General features: G+C 37.1%; 2 protein-coding genes across 10 annotated transcripts in view; one reads left to right on the top strand and one right to left on the bottom strand.

Annotated features, from left to right (window-relative positions):
* The window catches only part of STAP1 (signal transducing adaptor family member 1), a 65,406-nt gene extending 61,549 nt beyond the window's left edge, over positions 1-3,857 (bottom strand). For 4 of the 6 annotated variants that reach the window (XM_077750046.1, XM_077750022.1, XM_077750028.1 and 1 more), the window contains exons 1-2: positions 3,535-3,857; positions 3,122-3,190 (exon numbers count right to left, since the gene is read on the bottom strand). The gene's annotated coding sequence lies outside the window, so the exon portion shown is untranslated. Of the gene's footprint in view, positions 1-2,172; positions 2,233-3,121; positions 3,191-3,534 lie in introns of those variants that run through there. The other 2 variants (XM_077750040.1, XM_077750036.1) reach the window with 2 other exon arrangements.
* Positions 3,858-4,036: 179 nt separating this feature from the next.
* CENPC (centromere protein C) overlaps positions 4,037-19,035 on the top strand; it is a 90,458-nt gene continuing 75,459 nt past the window's right edge. For 3 of the 4 annotated variants that reach the window (XM_077749983.1, XM_077749974.1, XM_077750000.1), the window contains exons 1-4: positions 4,037-4,250; positions 8,427-8,473; positions 15,970-16,040; positions 16,980-17,074. In XM_077749983.1, coding sequence (XP_077606109.1) covers positions 4,233-4,250; positions 8,427-8,473; positions 15,970-16,040; positions 16,980-17,074 — 231 coding nt within the window. In that variant the 5' untranslated portion in view covers positions 4,037-4,232. The remainder of the gene's footprint in view (positions 4,251-8,426; positions 8,474-15,969; positions 16,041-16,979; positions 17,075-19,035) is intronic. The other variant, XM_077749990.1, reaches the window with a different exon arrangement.

The raw sequence follows: 19,035 nt of genomic DNA, 5'->3' as shown, positions 1-19,035 counted from the left end.
ATCTTTTAAAGTTTATTTATTTATTTATTTTGTGAAAGAGAGAGAGACAGTGTGAGCTGGGGAGGGGCAGAGAGAGAATCCCAAGCAGGCTCCCTGCTGTCAGCATAGAGCCTGATGCTAGGCTCAAACTCACCATAAGATCATGACCTGAGCCAAAATTGGACACTTAATAGACCGAGCCACCCAGGCATCCCTGAAAGAGCAGTGTTAATAAACACCTACAGGGTCACCTGGGTGGCTTGGTCGGTTAAGTGTCCAACCTTGGCTCAGGCCATGATCTCATGGTTTATGGATTTGAGCCCCGCATCTGGCTCTGTGCTGACAGCTAGCTCAGAGCCTGGAGCCTGCTTCAGATTCTGTATCTCCCTCTCTCTGACCCTTCCCTGCTCACACTGTCTCTCTCTCAGAAATAAATTAAACATTAAAAATATTTAAAAAAATAAACACCTATACATCTACCATGTACTTTCAATAATTGTCGGCATTTTGCTGGATTTGCTTTTTTTATTTAAAAAAAAATTTTAATGTTTATTTATTTTTGAGAGAGAGAGTGAGAGAGAGAATGAGTGGGGGAGCAACAGAGAGAGAGAAGGAAACACAGAATCCGAAGCAGGCTCCAGGCTCTGAGCTGTCAGCACAGAGCCCGACGTGGGGCTTGAACCCACAAACTGTGAGATAATGACCCGAGCTGAAGCTGGCCGCTTAACCAACTGAGCCACCCAGGTACCCCTAGATTTGCTTTAACTATACCTTTATTTTTTTTTAAACTGAACCATTTCAAAGTACTTACAAACATCACATTTTGCCCCTTAATAATTCATATGTATATCTTTATCCTAAAAGAATAAGGACACTCTCTTACATCAACACAGTAGCATTATCATATCTAAGAAAATTTTGCATTTTCCTGTCATTTAATAATTACTATTTTAGTTTTCCTCTGTTTAATGCTCTATATGGCTTCGTTTTGAATCACACTCTAACCGTAAATTGCACATTTCACTTGGTTGATCTATCTATTGGTCTGACCCCCTGTACCTCACAGATCAGAAGTGCCAGAGGTGGAGTGCCTGGGTGACTCAGTCGTTAAGCATTAGACTTAGGCCATGATCTCATAGTTCATGGGTTCGAGCCCGGCATCAGGCTCTGCTTTGAGTGTAGAGCCAGCTTTGGATCCTCTGTCCTCCCCTGCTCGCTTGCTCTCTCTCAAAAATAAATGAACATTAAAAAAAGAAGAAGAAGAAGAAAAAAGTGCCAAAGGTGACCTCAGCTTCACTATAATGTTAAAATCCCTTCTGAATATTCATCCCAAGTCCTAATAAAAGGAGCCTGCTTTCCCTTGTTGGAGAGACACTGTTTTGGAAATTATTCCCCGTGATCTCCTTGTTTGTATAAATAAAGCTGACCTTGTGAGGTCATTCCACCTGGTGTAGTCTATCTGTAAGTCACTAAGGAGTGGGCCCACTTTCATTTGGTAACACTCTCTAACATTAATTTTTCAGGTAAGTTCATCGAGGTATAATATACAGCAAAAGTCATCCTTTCTTCAAAAGCACAGTTCTGAGAGTTTTGACAAAAACATAGAGTATCATAATGAAGACACAGACTGTTTCCACCATCATAGAATGTTCCCTCCTTGGCCTTTGTTGTCAGCGTCTTGTACACCCAACTTCATCTCCTGGCAACTATTGGTCTCATTTCTATTTTTATAGTTTCATGAATTTACATATATGGAAACATACAGCAGGTTGCCTTTGATGTCTGGCTTCTCTTACTTAGCTTTTGAGATTCATTTAAGTTGTCTCATGTTTCAGTCGTTTGTTTTTATTGCTGAGGAATATCCTGCCATATGAATGAACTACAATTTGTTTACTTATAAGTTGATGGGCATATTACCAGTTTGAGTTTATTATAAATAAGTCAAATTTTAAGTTTTAATAGCAATTGTGTTACAATTTCTAGAACAAGTTCATTTTTATAGTGCAAAATTTTTAAGGTTTAAAATATTCTTCAAAATAGTTTTAATCAATTTTAAATAATCTGCATAAAATTCTAAGTAACTAAAAGTTTCTACTACCCTCTCAAATTCAGTTTCTGGAAACTTTATTTCCCATATACACATCTAACACACAGAATTCCATAGACTGATAGACACACACACACACTCCTCACCTAGATAAGTAGTTGTGTTGGGAAACTTCAAGATTTATCCAGTTGCTGTAGAAGTTCATAAAGTGAGATCTGGATGTATTTGGGGGGGCGGGGGCAGGGGGCCTATAATGACAAATCTAGATTTTATAAACATTAGTCCATCATCTAGCAATCCGATTTTAGGATGCTAAAATCATTGTGGGGCTATTAAATAGGAAGACAGATGCAGAGGGAACTGAAAAGTTTGTTTGGGGATGGTGGAATCTCCATAACTTTTGGTTTCAATAAAGTGTTGCTCCATTTTTCTGTAGTTATTACCAACACCCTTTGTGCCCCGCATTCCATACCAGCATGTCACTGCATTTCAAGTTTCTCAAAATACCTCTGAGAGTTACTGTTTCCAGTGGAAACAGGGTATATCATTTTACATGTGGAAATTCACAGTGGTGATTGTGTTTGCTCAAATTTCTTACTGAGAAGTAAAAAGAGTGTAGTGATTAAGTGCTCAGTTCTGGAATCAGAATACCAGGGTTCACCTCCAGTTCTGCCATTTAACGGTAGTGTGATTATGGGGTGGTAGTGTGATTATGGGGCAGTTACTTAAACACTGTCCCAGTTCTGTTGTCTGTAAGATGGGAATATTAGTTGCCTTCTTTTAACAGGAATCTTTTAAGAATTAAATAAGTTAGTGCATGGAGAGCATTTTGGAAAAAACAGCATATTGTGTGCACTGAATAAATGATAGTTTTTTTTTACTATGATGTATTCCAAATATGACAACATCAGATTATATAACGTAGTCTGATGGGTAAAACTTTTTAATAAAACCAAGCATTATTTATTGAATTCTTACCATGTTACAGGCATGTCACCTAGATATTAAAATTGAATTAATCCAATATCTCAGCAACTTTAATATTATTCCCATTTTACAATGTTAACAGAGTAACAGATAGTTTAATCAACTTACCCATTATGGCAGAGTTATTGGGAGTAGAATGGTACCCAGTCTGATTGTAGAACATATAGTCCCTCTTCCCTACCAAAAATAAACAAATCTTAGAAGGTGATAACGTTTGTTAAATCATTACGTTTAAAAGGTTTATGAGTTCAACTCTTGATTAATGAATTTATTCAATAAGTAATGTATTTTCTGATTAAAATTCCTGGGCAAATTAAATCACAAAAAATAGAACACAAGTTTCATAGCATCATAAAATGGTCAAGTCTTCAGATCATCTATAAGCTCTCCCATTACATAACTATATAAATAAAGAAACACCCTCAATAGTGGCACAATTTGTCCTAGAGGATACAGTATATTTCAAAACTACGGATTTAGGACTCCTTTCATGACATTATACTTAAATGACATACATTTACCTTAGTCATTTTGTTGGCAATGCTTCATGAAAGTATTACCCACATATTTGAAAGAAGAATACATCGTTATCATCATGAACATTATTATTACTTTCAGAGGTGGTGCATAGATGGGCTCCGTGTGGAGGACGAGCCTGCACAATGAACTATTTCTTTTCAAACGAATTCTACAATTTTTACTTCTTATACTTCCAACTATTATTTTTTACTCTGTAATAGAACCGCTGACAATTTTTACACCCGGCTGAATAGTAAATAAAAGCTGTTCTCGAGACGGTGCCTGCTGAGAGCAGCTTTACGTAAACCTCCAGCTTGAAGTCCGATTGCTTGGGCAGCGAAAGAGGAGAAAACAGAGAAGGGGAGGGCGGNGGGACTGTTGGAGTGTCCAATATGAGGGCGGGCCCTTAACGGCTTTCTATCGCGTTGAGCCTTTCGTTTTGCGCATGTGCAGACCGTTTCAAATCGCGGAGAGCGCTGGGAGCTGGTGCTCGGGAAGGGCCGAGCCAATGGGTGAAGAGCGTCGGTAGCGCGCTTACTGGCTCGCAGTTCCTTCAATTTTGCCACCTCCCACCTCAGGGGCGCACCTGGGGTACCGCCTAACTGCTCCTCGGGAGACTGTTGGTGCCGGGCTTCTTCGAGTCACTGCCCGCGAGGGCTTGCGTGCCAGACCCCCGGCGCGGGTGGGGCTGGTTCGGAAAATGGCCGCGACGGGTCTGGTAAGTGCCGGCTCCGGCCGCTGCTGCGTACCTGCACTCGGGGCCGGGGAGAATGAAATGTTAAACTGTGGCTTCTTGAGGATTTCAGTGGGAAAGCCCGCCAAGTTTTTGAGATCAGGGCTGATCGTGTGCTGATAGCCAAGAGTTAACTTCCTCGTATAGTTTCCACAAAGGTTTCTTTTCGTTCTGGTTGTGATGGCATCTTTCTCTTCAGAGAATCTTGTGATTTCTACTGCTTTGGTCTAACGGTAGTTCCGAGTCCTCCAAATAATTTTCTGTCTCTGGAAGAATTGAAACGCCTTAACAGTGTGGATTTACCGGTTTGCAGAAGCATATTATTTGTGGAGTGTCAGTTACGGATAAAGTTTTCTGAAAGGCAGTTAGTAGTTAAAAAGTGATTAAGGTATGAATGCCTAAGGGGAGGCGGGAACCCATTTTTTGTTTACGTGTTACTGAACCCCCGTGGTATTCAGTATTCTGTATTTCACACTTTGCTTATGGTTACTTTGTATTATACAGCCCATATCAGCCCCTGCGCTAAACTTGATTTTTCTAATTTATCTCCCTTTTTAAGAAACTCTTCACCAGTGACCTCCCATTTATAAAAAGTTACAAAGTAATGCTTGTTTGCATAAAGATGTGTAAAAGAATGGTGTAGAGCGTCCTTTTAATGTGAGCACCTACATTGTTTACATTATATAGAATTAAAAAGGAATAAACGCATTCCAATTGTAGAAAGAAGAGGGGAATAAAATTCACCAAATGCCCACGGCTCCTTTTTTAAAGAGTTTATTTTTTTAGAGCAGTCTTAGGTTCTTAACAAAACCAAGAGGAAAGTACAGAGACTTTCCATATACTCCCTTGCTCCCACACCTGCATAGCTACCCCTGTTGTTAGTATCCCCCACCAGAATACTATATTTATTACAATTGATGAACCTGCATTGACACATCATTATTACCCAGAGTCCATAATTTACAGTAAGGTTCCCTCTTGGCATTGTACATTCTGTGGTTTTGGACAAAAGTCTAATGACATGTATCCATCATTATGGTATCATATAGAGTATTTTTACTCCCCTACATCCTCTGTGTTTTGCCTCTTTATCCCTCCCTCCCCACTCAGCTCTGGTAACCACTGATCTTTTTACCATCTCCATAGTTTTGCTTTTTCCAGAATGTGATATAGTTGGAATCATACATACATAGCCTTTTCAGATTGAGTTCTTTCATTTAGTACTACCCATTTAAGATTTCTTCATGTTTTTTCATGGTTTGGTAGTTCATTTCTTTTTGTTGCTCAATAATATGATATTGTCTGGATGTACCACAGTTTATCCATTTACCTAGTAAGGGACATCTTGTTGCTTTCAAGTTTTAGCAATTACAAGTAAAGTTGCTATAAACATCTGTGTGCAAATTGTTGTGTGGACATAAGTTTTCAACTCCTTTGGTAAATAACAAGGAATACGATTGCTATGTCATGGTAAGAGTCTGTTTATTTTTGTAAAAACCCCCAAATATGTCTTCCAAAGTGACTATACCATTTTGCATTAAAAAATAAATGAGAGTTTTCTATTGTGTCATATCCTTACCAGCATTTGGAGTTGCCAGTGTTCCAGATGTTGGTCATTCTTAGAGGTATAGTGATATCTCATTGTGGCTTTTAATTTGCTTTTTCCTGATGACACATGCTGTGGAGCATCCTTTCATATGCTTATTTTGCCATTTGTACATCTTACCTGAGGTATAAGGTCTCTGGCCCATTTAGTTTTTAATTAGGTTGTTTTCTTATTGTTGAGTTTTAAACATTCTTTGCATATTCTGGATAATGGTCTCCTTATTAGATGTATCTTTTACAAATGTTTTCTTCTAGCCTGTAGCTTGTCTGCTCATTCTCATTTATCAGTTTTCTTTAAACCGTGTATTTTATTTGGGTCAAATGGCAAGAATTCATTCTTTTTCACTGCCAAGTAGTATCCCATTGTGTATATATACCACATCTTCTTTATCCATTTATCAGTCAATGGACATTTGGGTTCTTTCCATTATTTGGCTATTGTCGAAAGCACTGCTGTGAACATTGGAGTGCAGGTGCCCTTTCGAATCCGTGCTCCTGCATCCTTTGGATACATTTTTAGCAGTGCAATTTCTCGGTTGTAGGGTAGTTCTGTTTTTAATTTTTTGAGAAATCTCCATACTGTTTTCCAGAGTGGCTGCACCAGTTTACATTCCCACCAACAATGCAGAAGGGTTCCCCTTTCTCTACATCCTCGCCAACATCTGTTGTTTGCTGAGTTGTTAATTTTAGCCACTCTGACCAGTATAAGGTAATATCTCAGTGTAGTTTTGATTTGTATTTCCCTGATGATGAGTGATGTTGAGCATCTTTTCATGTGTCTGTTAGCCATCTGGATGTCTTTGGGAAAGTATCTATTCATGTCTTCTGCCCATTTCTTCACTGGATTATTTGTTGTTTGGGTGTTGAATTTGATGAGTTCTTCATACATTTTGGATACTAATCCTTTATCCGATACACCACTTGCAAATATCTTTTCCCATTCCATTCTTTTAGTTTTGTTGTATGTTTCCTTTGCTGTGCAGAAGCTTTTTATCTTGATGAGGTCCCAATAGTTCATTTTTGTTTTTATTTCCCTTGCCTTTAGAGACCTGTCAAGTAAGAAGTTGCTGCAGCTGAGGTCAAAGAGGTTGCTGCCTGTTTTCTCCTGTAGGACTTAGATGGTTTCCTTTTTCATTAGGGCTTTCATCCATTTTTAATTATTTAAAAGAATTTTTTTAATGTTTTATTTATTTCTGAGAGAGAGAGAGAGAGAGACAGCGTGAGCAAGGGAGGGTCAGAGAGAGAGGGAGACATAGAATCTGAAACAGGCTCCAGGCTCTGAGCTGGCAGCACAGAGCCCGACGTGGTGCTCGAACCCACGAACCATGAGATCAGGACCTAAGCTGAAGTCGGACGCTTAACCAACTTAGCCACCCATGCACCCCTGTTTTGAATTATTTTTGTGTATGGTATAAAGAAAGTGGTCTAGTTTCATTGATCTGCATATCGCTGTCCAGTTCTCCCAGCACCATTTGCTAATGAGAGTTTTTCTCCATTAGGCCATCATGTTTTTAATAAGAATTTTTCTTGGTCATTATTTAGTTATGTAGCATTTATAGTATATCACTTTTGTTTTATAAGTCCAGTATTTCCGATGTCTCTTGAAGGTACTAGAGTTTTGTTTTTGTTTGAAGTTTTTTCTTTCTCTTTCTCTTTTTAAAATAGAAGCCTAGTTGACACTCAGTGTTACATTAGTTTTAGGTGTACAACATAATAATTCAACAAGTTTATATATTGGGTTTTGCTCTTCTTTCTCATTCTTGGTATCAGTTTTCTCATGGTCCTTCTCCATTTTTAAAATTTTTATCTTGATATTCCTGTTTTGTTTTAGAGACCTCTAAGTATCTGGTGATCCATAGATGCTGGTGATAGTTAAGACAGACAGTAGAATACTGTGTTTATAGTGAAAGGGGATGTGGGGGTCTGTTATTCTGTTTATTCCCTTTCTTACTCTTAATTCTTCATATTTTGAATTTCGTAGTTCTGTATTGTTATGGCTTTTTCCTGGGTAGATCAGCTTTACTCCTCATCAAAGACTGGACCCTCTGAGCTAACTTTTGGTTGCTACTGCTTTTATTCTATTTTATTTATTTTGTTTTATACTATTCAATAAACATACTTCATTTATTTTTCATCTCTACAAATTTGTTAAATTTGTTTGTTAACAGATGGTCCTCTCTTCCACTGTCTTTTTCATTGTTCTTTGCCATTTTAGCCCTTAACTATTATCTTAGAGGGATCTTCTGCAAGGAAAGGAGATTAGTAGATACTGCTTGCCAACCAGCTTGAATTATTGGAAGCTGCGATAGTTGGGATTTTGATGATGGGAAAGGTGTGGGGGTAGATGGAGGAAAGGGAGGAAGATGGAATGAATACCAGGGTGAACAAAGTAGTTTAAGCAAAGAATTTGAAACAACAGATTTGAGGCAAGTTTTCCTTCACTTGATCCAGAAGAATTCCTCTTTATGGTACTATATAGGCACTTAGCAAAACTTGCTGAATGAACAAATGAAGAACCTAACTTTTCATCAGTTTGATGATTTACTTTTCTTTCAGGATCATCTCAAAAATGACTACAGAAGAAGATTTTGCCGACCTTCCAGGTGAGTTATGTATTTAGCTTTTAAGGTGATTTTTATTTCCATCTTTAGGAAATGATTTTTAAATGAAGAAGGGAAAAATTACTTCTGTCTAACATAATGATTTCTGTGCCTACTGGTTAAGTATAATCATCTTAGTGATTTTATATTAACAGAGAAATATTAATACAAGCAGTGTGATGACTACTTAGTGGCAATGAGAAAAGAAATTCACCTGATAAATTATGGATCGAGAAGAGGCAGGCTCAGTTCTAAGTGACAGCCAAGGGAAAGCAGTCTATAGAATGGACCGAATGGTAATATTACAAAAATAGAGCTTATTTGGTAGGGCTAAAAGAAAATGTGGGTATAGATTATAAAAGGACAATAGAAGGATCTTTGTGGTGTAGAACTGTACAGTATCTAAACTGTGGTGGTGATACCTGAACCTATAGATGTGATAAATGGCACAAAACTTAATAGTAACATAAACACACAAATGAGTACAGTTGACCCTTGAACAACTTGAGGGTGAGAGTTGCTGACCCCTGCACAGTTGAAAATCCTCATACAACTTTTGACTCCAAAAACTTCCTACAGAAAGCCTACTGTTGCCTAGAAGCCTTACCAATAACATGAATAATACAATAATATAATACAGTAAAGTAATCTAGAGCATAGAAAATGTTATTTATTAAGAAAATCATAGGAGAAAATACATTTAGAGTACTATATTTATTGATACAGTAAGTTTTTTTTTTTCTTTTTTAAGTTTTTAAAGTTTTATTTCCAGTATAGTTAACACACAGCATTGTATTAGTTTCAGGTGTACAATGTAGTGATTCAGCAATATCATTACTCAGGGCTCATCATGATAAGTGTACTTTTTTTTTTGAGGCAAATACTTTCTATAGCTTATTTATTTTTTATAATTTATATCCAAGTTAGTTAGCACATGGTGCAACAGTGATTTCAGAAGTAAATTTCTTAAGCCCTTTACCCATTTAGCCCATCCCCCCTCCCACAACCCCTTCAGCAACCCTTAAGAGTCTCTCATGTTTTGTCCCTCTTCCTGTTTTTGTATTATTTTTCCTTCCCTTCCTTTATGTTCTTCCTTTATGTTCACCTGTTTTGTATCTTAAAGTCCTCATATGAGTAAGGTCGTATGATATTTGTCTTTCTCTGACTAATTTCACTTAGCATAATACCCTCTAGTTCCATCCATGTAGTTGCAAATGACAAGATTTCATTCTTTTTGATTGCCAAGTAATACTCGGAAGTATATTTATACCACATCTTCTTTATCCATTCATCCATTGATGGCCATTTGGGCTCTTTCCATACTTTGCCTATTATTGATAGTGCTGTTATAAACATTGGGGTGCATGTGTCCCTACAAAATAGCATACCTGTATTCCTTGGATAAATACCTCGTAGTGCAATTGCTGGGTTATAGGATAGTTCTATTTTTAAATTTTTTGAGTAGCCTCTATACTGTTTTTCAGAGTGGCTGCACCAGTTTGCGTGCCCAGCAGCAACGCAAAAGAAATCCTCTTTCTCTACCTCCTCACCAACATCTGTTGTTGCCTGAGTTGTTAATGTTAGCCCTTCTTTTTTTTTTTTTTTTTTAATTTTTAATGTTTATTTTTGAGAGAGAGAGAGAGAGAGACAGAGCATGGATGGGGGAGGGTCAGAGAGAGAGAGGGAGGCAAGAATCCGAAGCAGGCTCCAGCCTCTGAGCTGTCAGCACAGAGCCCAATGAGGGGCTTGGACCTGCAACCCGTGAGATCATGACCTGAGCCAAAGTTGGTTGCCTAACTGACTGAGCCACCCAGGCGCCCCTAATGTTAGCCATTCTGACTGGTGTGAGGTGGTATCTCATTGTGGTTTTGATTTGTATTTCCATGATGATGAGTTATGTTGAGCATTTTTTCATATGTTGGTTGGCCATCTGGATGTCTTTTTGGAAAAGTGTCTATTTATATCTTCTGCCCATTTCTTCACTGGATTATTTGTTGTTTTGGGTGTTGAGTTTGATAAGTTCTCTATAGATTTTGGATACTAATCCTTTATCTGATACGTTGTTTGCAAATATCTTCTCCTATTACATAGGTTGCCTTTTAGTTTTGCTGATTGTTTCCTTTGCTGTGAAGAAGCTTTTTATTTTGATGAGGTACCAATAGTTTATTTTTGTTTTGGTTTCCCTTGCCTCTGGAGACGTGTTGAGTAAGAAGTTGGTGTGGCCAAGGTCAAAGAGGTTGTTGCCTGCTTTCTCTTCGAAGATTTTGATCGCCTCCTGTCTTACATTTTCGCATCTTTCATCCATTTTGAGTTTATTTTTGTGTATGGTGTAAGAAAGTGGTCCAGGTTCATTTTTCTGCATGTCACTGTCCAGTTTTCCCAGCACTATTTGCTGAAGCGACTGTCTTTATTCCATCGGGTATTCTTTCCTGCTTTGTCAAAGATTAGTTGGCTGTACGTTTGTGGGTCCGTTTCTGGGTTCTCTGTTCTGTTCCATTGATCTGAGTGTCTCTCTTTGTGCCAGTACCATATTATCTTGATGATTACAGCTTTGTAATACGTCTTGAAGTCTGGGATTGTGATACCTCAGCTTTGGTTTTCTTTTTGAAGATTGCTTTGGCTCTTTGGGGTCTTTTGTGGTTCCATACAAATTTTAGGATTGTTTGTTCTAGCTCTGTGAAGAATTCTGGAGTTATTTTGATAGGTATTGCATTGAATATATAGAGTGCTTTGGGTAGTATTGCCATTTTAACAATATTTGTTCTTCCTATCCAGGAGCATGGAATATTTTTCCATTTTTTTGTGTCTTCTTCAATTTCCTTTATTAACTTTCTATAGTTTTCAGTACATAGATTTTTCACCTCTTTGGCTAGGTTTATTCCTAGGTATTTTATGGTTTTGGGTGCAATTATAAATGGGATCAATTCCTTGATTTCTCTTTCTGTTGCTTCATTGTTGGTGTATAAGAATGCAACCAATTTTTGTGCATTGATTTTCTATCCTGCCACTTTGCTGAATTCCTGGATCCGTTCTGGAAGTTTTTTGGTGGAATCTCTTGGGTTTTCCATGGAGAGTATCATGTCATTGGCAAAGAGTGAAAGTTTGACCTCCTCCTGGCCAATTTGGATGCCTTTTATTTTTTTGTGTTTTCTGATTGCTGAGGCTAAGACTTCCAATAAATACTTTGTTGAATAACATTGGGCAGAGTAGACATCCCTGTCTTATTCCTGACCTTAGCGGGAAAGCTCTCAGTCTTTCCTCATTGAGGATGATATTAGCGTTGGGTCTTTCATATATAGCTTTTATGATCTTGAGGTATAATCCTTCTATCCCTACTTTCTTAAGGGTTTTTATCAAGAAAGGATGCTGTATTTTGTCAAATGCTATCTCTTCATCTAATGAGAGGATCATGTGGTTCTTGTTCTTTCTTTTATTGATGTGATGATACAATAAGTTTATTAATGTATCATCTCTGTCATTACCTATATCGTCTGTCATTACCTACATCAGTATAGTCTTAAATGACACAAAACATTGTAGGTGTTATACATATTACTAAGACTAGACATCAGATATGAAAAAATTAAGTGAAAAAAATTCATATTTATTTATAGGTATAACAGTTACTGATAATGAAAGCAATATGATTGTTTTACGGTAGCCTAGTATAATCAATACAAATTGTTTAATGGTAGCCTAGTCTATACACTAATGAATGAATCATTATAAAACTTTTATGGCATATGGTATTATAGCTATATTCATAATACAGTATTAGAAACATTGTTATATATTTTTTTAAAAAATACCTGGGATGAGAGGCATGCTGTATGGTAATGTACTTCTTTGAAAGGAAAATTACAAGACAGTAAGAAAACTAACAGATTTTTAGTTTTATGTTAAATATCACTTACGTTACCCACTTCCATTCAAGTTTTGCACGTGATGTTCTACACATTGAATACTTAGAGAATGATGACGTAAAAACGTCTCCTATCTTTCTTGTTGTATAGTTACTAGATTTTCACATGAAGATATACACAGTTTATTAATGGTACGGCATGCTGATTATTTACTATTCATTAAGTGGAAGTAGACTATCATAAAGATCTTCATCCTCATTGTCTTCACATTGAGTAGGCTGCGAAGGAGGAGAAAGAGATGAGGTGGTCTTGCTCTTTCAGGTGTGGCAGAGGTGGCAGAGGTGGAGGAGGTAAAAGGGGAGGCAGGAGAGGCAGGCACATTCAGTGTAACTTGATGCAAATACATCATAATTTCTGTCTGACTTTGCTTTTTCATTTCTCTAAAAATGATTTTATATGGTACCAATCCTTCGACTGTTAATTTTAGTACCTGTATGCCTGTAACTAAGGTCCGTGTTATAAAAGAAGTAAAAAGCAGTCTTGAATAATGGGAACCCTCTGCCAGATTGTCTAATGTCAGTTTGTTTTCTGGCAGTGCTTCTCCTTCATCTTCCCCATCATCTGGTACTATTGTGGAAGTGCTCACCTCCATAAAGTCATCTTCTGTTAATTCCTCTGGTGTGATGTCTGCTAGCTCTTGAATTTCGCCAAAACCAGAATCTTGAAACCCACCACCTTTTTTGCCATATCCATAATCTCATTTATGATTTTCCTTTATTAATTTTAATCTTTATTTATTTACTATAAAGTGCTTGGGTGGGGGTAGGAATGGAGAGCGAGAAAAAGAATCTTAAGCAGGCTTCACAAGCAGGCTTCACGCTGAAGATGGGGCTCCATCTCGACTGTGGGATCATGACCTGAGCCGAAGTCAAGAGTTGGATGCTTAACTGAGCCATCCAGGTGCCCCATGTTCATTTTTTTCTTGATTGGCTCTATCATAAATTCTGTGAAGTCCTGTACAACATCTGCACGCAGTTGATTCCAGCAGGAATTTATTTTTTCAGTCTTAATGGTGTTCACAGCTTTTTCTCTAACAGTGATGGTATCTTCAGTGCTGTAATCCTTCCAGACTTTCATGATGTTGTCTCTGTTGGGTTTCTATTTCATAGTGTTGAAGTCTTTTCCCTAGAGTACCATGTGTAATGGGTCTTAAAGGTCCTTTTGACCCCCAAATCTAGAGGTGTTGTGTTGGGAGCAGGTAGACCATGTTGATTTCCGTGTTGAACTCCTGTGGTTCTGGGTGGCCAGTGGCATTGTCCGGTATGAAAAGAACTTTAAAAGACATTCTCTTACTGTCAGGGTACTCCCTGATTTCAGGGACAAAGCGTTGATAGAACCAGTCCAGAAGAACCAAAAATCTGACAGCTGGTGTTTATCTTTCCCTTCAAAGCTGGGGGTTAGCAGCCTTATAGATAAGGTCAGTCCTGATTATAAACCTGACTGGGTTTGCATAAAACAGTAGAGTTTAGCCTATCCTTTCCTGTCTTAAATCCTGATGCTTGCTTTTCTTCCTTACTAATAAATGTTCTTTGTGGTGCTTTTTCCAGAATAGGATACTTTTGTCTGCATTAAAATCTGTTTAGGTAGAGGATCCTCAGTGATTTTCTTAATGGCATCTAGGAACTCTGGCTGCTGCCTCTTGTTCAGCAAAAGTTGATATCCCGTTAATCCTGTTATCAGCAAAAAGTTGACATTTTTTAAGCCAGATCGCTTTCTAAATTATCAAACCATCCTTTCCTAGCATTAAGTTCTCCGGCTTTAGATCTTTCACCTTCATTTTGCTTTAAATTGTCTTACAGTGACTTTGCTTTTTCCCAAACCATATTAGAGTCATAATTATGCCTTTCTTAGAGCAACTTCTGCATCCACATAAAAGCTGCATGTTCAGTACAAGATAAAAAGGTACTATGCAGAAAGTGCAAGGTTTTGTACCTGCTGGAGACTGTAAAGACAGCTTTGTGAATTTCCTTTTCTTTTTTTTGTAATGGTCCTTATGCTGCCTTTATTTACCTTGAAGTATCAGGCAACCACAGCTGCAGACCTCAATCTATGTTATATATCACGTAATTCAACTTTTTCTTACAGTGTCATGACATTTCTGTTTCTCGGGAGCACCTCCAGCATTACTGGTGGTACCTTGTTGAATCCCTGGTGTTATTCAAGGTGTATGGTTTTGCACTGAACATGATGAAAAATGGGAGAAATGTGAGAGATCACTTTTTACTGCAATATGCAGTTTACAGGAGAGATGAACTGTTCACTCAGAGATGATTAGTGTTTTTATGGGCATTTTAAGGGGATACTTGACAACACTCGAGCTCACCACAATAGCAGCAGGACAGTGCCGTCTGGATGGCTCAGTTGGGTAAGCGTCTGACTCTTGATTTCAGCTTGGGTCATGATCTTGGGGTTCGTAGGGTTTAGCCACATGTTGGGCTCTGCGCACACAACATGGAGCCTGCTTGGGATTCTCTGACTCCGTCTCTCTCTGCACCTTTCCCAGTGACATTAATTTCCCCCTTCCTTCAAAGTCGTAAATTAATAAACTTAAAAAATAGCAATAGGAGGTGGCTACAAAATTATTATAATAGTGTAGCATGAACTATAATTTTATGCAATTATGATATAATAATGCGTCTTTATATCTCTTGACTATAAATAGCACTGTGTCTGTTCTGTGTATCTAAGGTTTGATAAGTTTTAACTTTTAAGAATAGATTTGTGTGTATTTTATGGTAATAAATGATAAAATAGACTAGTATTTACATATATTTTATGCATTGATGATGTAAATAACTTCTTGTTAAATTTTTAAAATATTTCTAGGCTACGTGGTTCATCTTCAAACTTTTTCAAATTATTGCAGATCTCCAAAAATTTTTTAATATGTTTATTGAAAACAATATGTTTATGAGTGGACCCACGCAGTTTATAACCATTTTGTTCAAGGGTCAGCTGTATATGTAGAACTGGAGAAACCTGAATAAGATTAGTGGATTGTGTTGACGTCAGCATCCTGGTTGTGATAGTATAGTATAATTTTACAAAATGTTACCATTGGGGGAAACCAGATGAAGTGAACAAGGGATTTCCTCTATAATATTTCTTACAACGGCATGTGAAACTACAATTAAAATTTTATAGTGATTCATCAGCTGCTAAGGTTTATGGTACTGAATCAAAAGTGCATTTGAGAACTTGTAGGGAAGACTTGTTACTTAGAGCTCATGACTGTAGAGTTTTTATTAAAGATGTTTCTTAGTACTGATTAGATTTGTTAAAAAATGTCTGTGTTCTTGTTTAGATATAGAAATAGTCTAAGATGGCTTTAGATGTTGCTGTTCAATCAAGGAATATAATTGTTATAGATAATGACATACTGCTTCATGTAATCTTCTGGGAACTCTTGGACTCAAGTACTTGTTTGGTCCTCACATAGTAAAGGTGATATTTTTCCGATTAAGTGAAATAACATTTTATAATGAGATACGAACTTTTCAAAGTAGATCGTAACATAAATAGCAAATATCTTCTGGAAATGATATGTGACATTTTCCCTTCATTCCTTCTTATTAGAGCACCTGACATTAATACGAAACAAGGCCAGAACATACTGGAAATATTACAAGATTGTTTTGAAGAAAAAAGTAAGGCTTCATTTCAAGATGGACTTGAGTGTTGGGTTGGATGAAAATATCAATGTGTGATATTCATTAATATTAAATTCAGCAAATGTATTCTAATAATTAAATATATGTAAAATACTTTTCCAGGAATTTTGAGTACATGTGCAATCCTTTACCTTTGTTACACTGAGGATAATACTGGCAAAAAAGAGAATAATTTAGTATTTCCTTTAGGTCATACTAGATTCCTGTAGTTTGGAAGTCCATAAATAATTATCGTATGAAAGAGAAGGTATTTCATATAATGGGAATAAATGTGCAGAATTCTTAGGATCCCTAAGAGAGAATGTTTGGTGATTTGCAGTTCATTCTAAAGAAATGATGAATTATGGCAAAAACTTTCATAAGTGTTCATCACAATTAGAAGGTATTGAAATAAGAGAATAGGCCAACCAAAGAACAAACACAGAGTGTGGAAAAATATTTTTTTTATATAAGCTCTGAAGATCTGATTCATTATTTCTTCGGAAATCTTGTTTGTCTTTCAGTTCCAGTTGCCTTCTAGGCACATTTGAATATTGAAGTGATGTTTGTATGTAATTCAAACTAATTGTGTTTGTTTATCTTTTTTAAGTGTTTTATTTATTTCTAGGAGAGAGAGAGAGAGACAGTGTGAGCAGGGGAGGGTCAGAGAGAGAGGAAGTCACAGACTGAAACAAGCTCCAGGCTCTGAGCTGGCAGTCAGCACAGAGCCCGACGTGGGGCTCGAACCCACGAACCGCGAGATCATGACCTAAGCGAAAGTCGGATGCTTAACTGACTAAGCCACCCAGGCGCCCCGTCAAACTAATTGTGTTTAAAGAGTCAGCAAGCTTCTTCACATTTCTTGTAGGGCTTCTTTTAATTGTAACTCAGAGATTTTATACCATATGTCATTTAAACTGGGTTTTTTTTTTTAAGGTCTTACCAATGATTTTAGCACAAATTCTACAAAATCAGTGCTTTATTCAACACCTAAAATGGAAAACATTTGTATTCAGTCACCAAGCAAAGAGGTAAGTGAAAAGGGAGATTTGGTAACAGCTTTAATATTTTAATAAATGAAGCTTTACACAATATAGCTACATCTATTTTATTATTTGTAAGTCTTATTCTTAAAAGGGATCCTATATTCCCATTGACTTTCTATATAGTTTGGAAGTAGTTTGTGAAAATTCTGATTTGATGTTTCTTAGATTTGAAATTAGAGATCTGGGTTTAGAATTACCAAATACTGGGGTGCCTGGATGGCTTAGTTGGTTGAGTGTCTGACTCTTGATTTTGACTCAGGTCATGATTTCATGGTTTGTGGGTTTGACACCTGCGTTGGGCTCTGTGCTGATGGTGTGGAGCCTGTTTGGGATTCTCTCTCCCCGTCTCTCTCTGTCCTCACTCTCTCAGAATAAAAACAAACAAAAAACTTGGGGGAAAAAAGGACTTAGCAAATTTTAACAGAATTTTTCACCTTTCCTAAAATAACAAGTTAGGTTTTTAGGAAAGTGGGCAGTGGCTGTAGTTTGTAATCCAGGTTTGAAAATTTGGTTGTTTTCTGAATAGTGAAGTTAATCTATTGCTATATTAGAGAATCAGTCTTTTATTTTTTTTTAATGTATGTTTATTTTTGAGAGTGCAAGCTGGGAAGGGGCAAAGAGAGAAGGGTAGAGGATCCAAAGAGGGCTCTGTGCTGACAGCAGTGAGCCTGATATGAGGCTCAAACTCATGAACCACAAGACCATGACCTGAGCTGAAGTCAGATGCTCAGTGGACTGAGCCATACCAGGTTCCCTGGAAATTAGTCTTTTATAGACTACATCTTAAGATGGGTTGACTTAACTCTACCGAATAGCCAACTTCCAAATAGAGTTTGTGAAACTAATGAATAAAGACAAGTTATTCAAAAGCAATACTAATTGGGGAGAAAAATTATGTAGTGTTAGAAATAGTGTTTACTAGAAATTTGTATAAACACCTAATTATGTAGTTGATCCTTGAACAATGCAGACATTAGGGTTGCTGACCCACTTGTGCGGTTGAAAATCCACTTAAAACTTGTGACTCCCCAAACACTTGATTCCTAAGAGCGTACTGTTGACCAGAAGCCTTATTGATGATGTAAACAGTTGATTAACACCTATTTTGTATGTTATATATATTATATCCTGTATTCTTATAATAAAGTAAGCTAGAGAAAAGAAAGCGTTAAGAAAGTTATTAAGGAAGAGAAAATAACATTTATAGTACTATGCTATATTTATTGCAAAAAAAATGTGAATAAGTGGACCTGCACAGTTCAAACCCTTGTTTAGGGGTGAACTATATATAGCCTTTTGGTTCCAAGGGATATAGAACGATCCATTTCTTTCAGAATTAAGAGACCTTCTTTAATGTGGTAAATTATATTGATTTTTGAAAGTTAAATCAACTTTAAGTTTTCTGGGATAAATTTGACTTGGTCATAAATTATTAACCTTTTTTGATTTGGTTTGCTAGTATTTGAGGCATTTGCATCTATATTCATGAACAGTATTGTCTTTTACTTTTCTCAAAATGTTCCTGTAGGACTTTGGTATCAAGGTTATGCTAGAGGTTTCACTTGTAGGTAGGATGTGACAAATTGCAGTAGGCCACACACCTGCTGCAACAACTAGTTAAAAAGAAAAATGAAATGCAAACATCATATTTTTAGAGACTTGGGGAGCTGTGGAAAGAACAAAGTCTAGATAGATTAAAATTCCAAAGAGAGAAGAATCTTGAGAAGATGAGTTGATGATTATTAGTCATTTTTTTCCCTGAGAGTATTAGCTAATTTGGGGCAAAAGCTGAGGGTTTTAAGCTGGTCCACACAGAGAAGGTCTACCATGGGAAAGCACAGCTTTTGCCAGCTGTGTTCTAGCATGACCGACTAGAATCCAGGGACATCCCAGATGGATAGCCACTTTTCCTTAATGAACATTTGTAAGTTTTGGGGGAGGTACAG

This window comes from Crocuta crocuta, unplaced genomic scaffold, assembly GCF_008692635.1.
Source record: "Crocuta crocuta isolate KB4526 unplaced genomic scaffold, BGI_CrCroc_1.0 scaffold1, whole genome shotgun sequence".
Taxonomy (NCBI): Eukaryota; Metazoa; Chordata; class Mammalia; order Carnivora; family Hyaenidae; genus Crocuta; species Crocuta crocuta.
The sequence above is the reverse complement of the archived record's forward strand: the minus strand, read 5'-3'. Positions and strand labels throughout refer to the sequence as shown.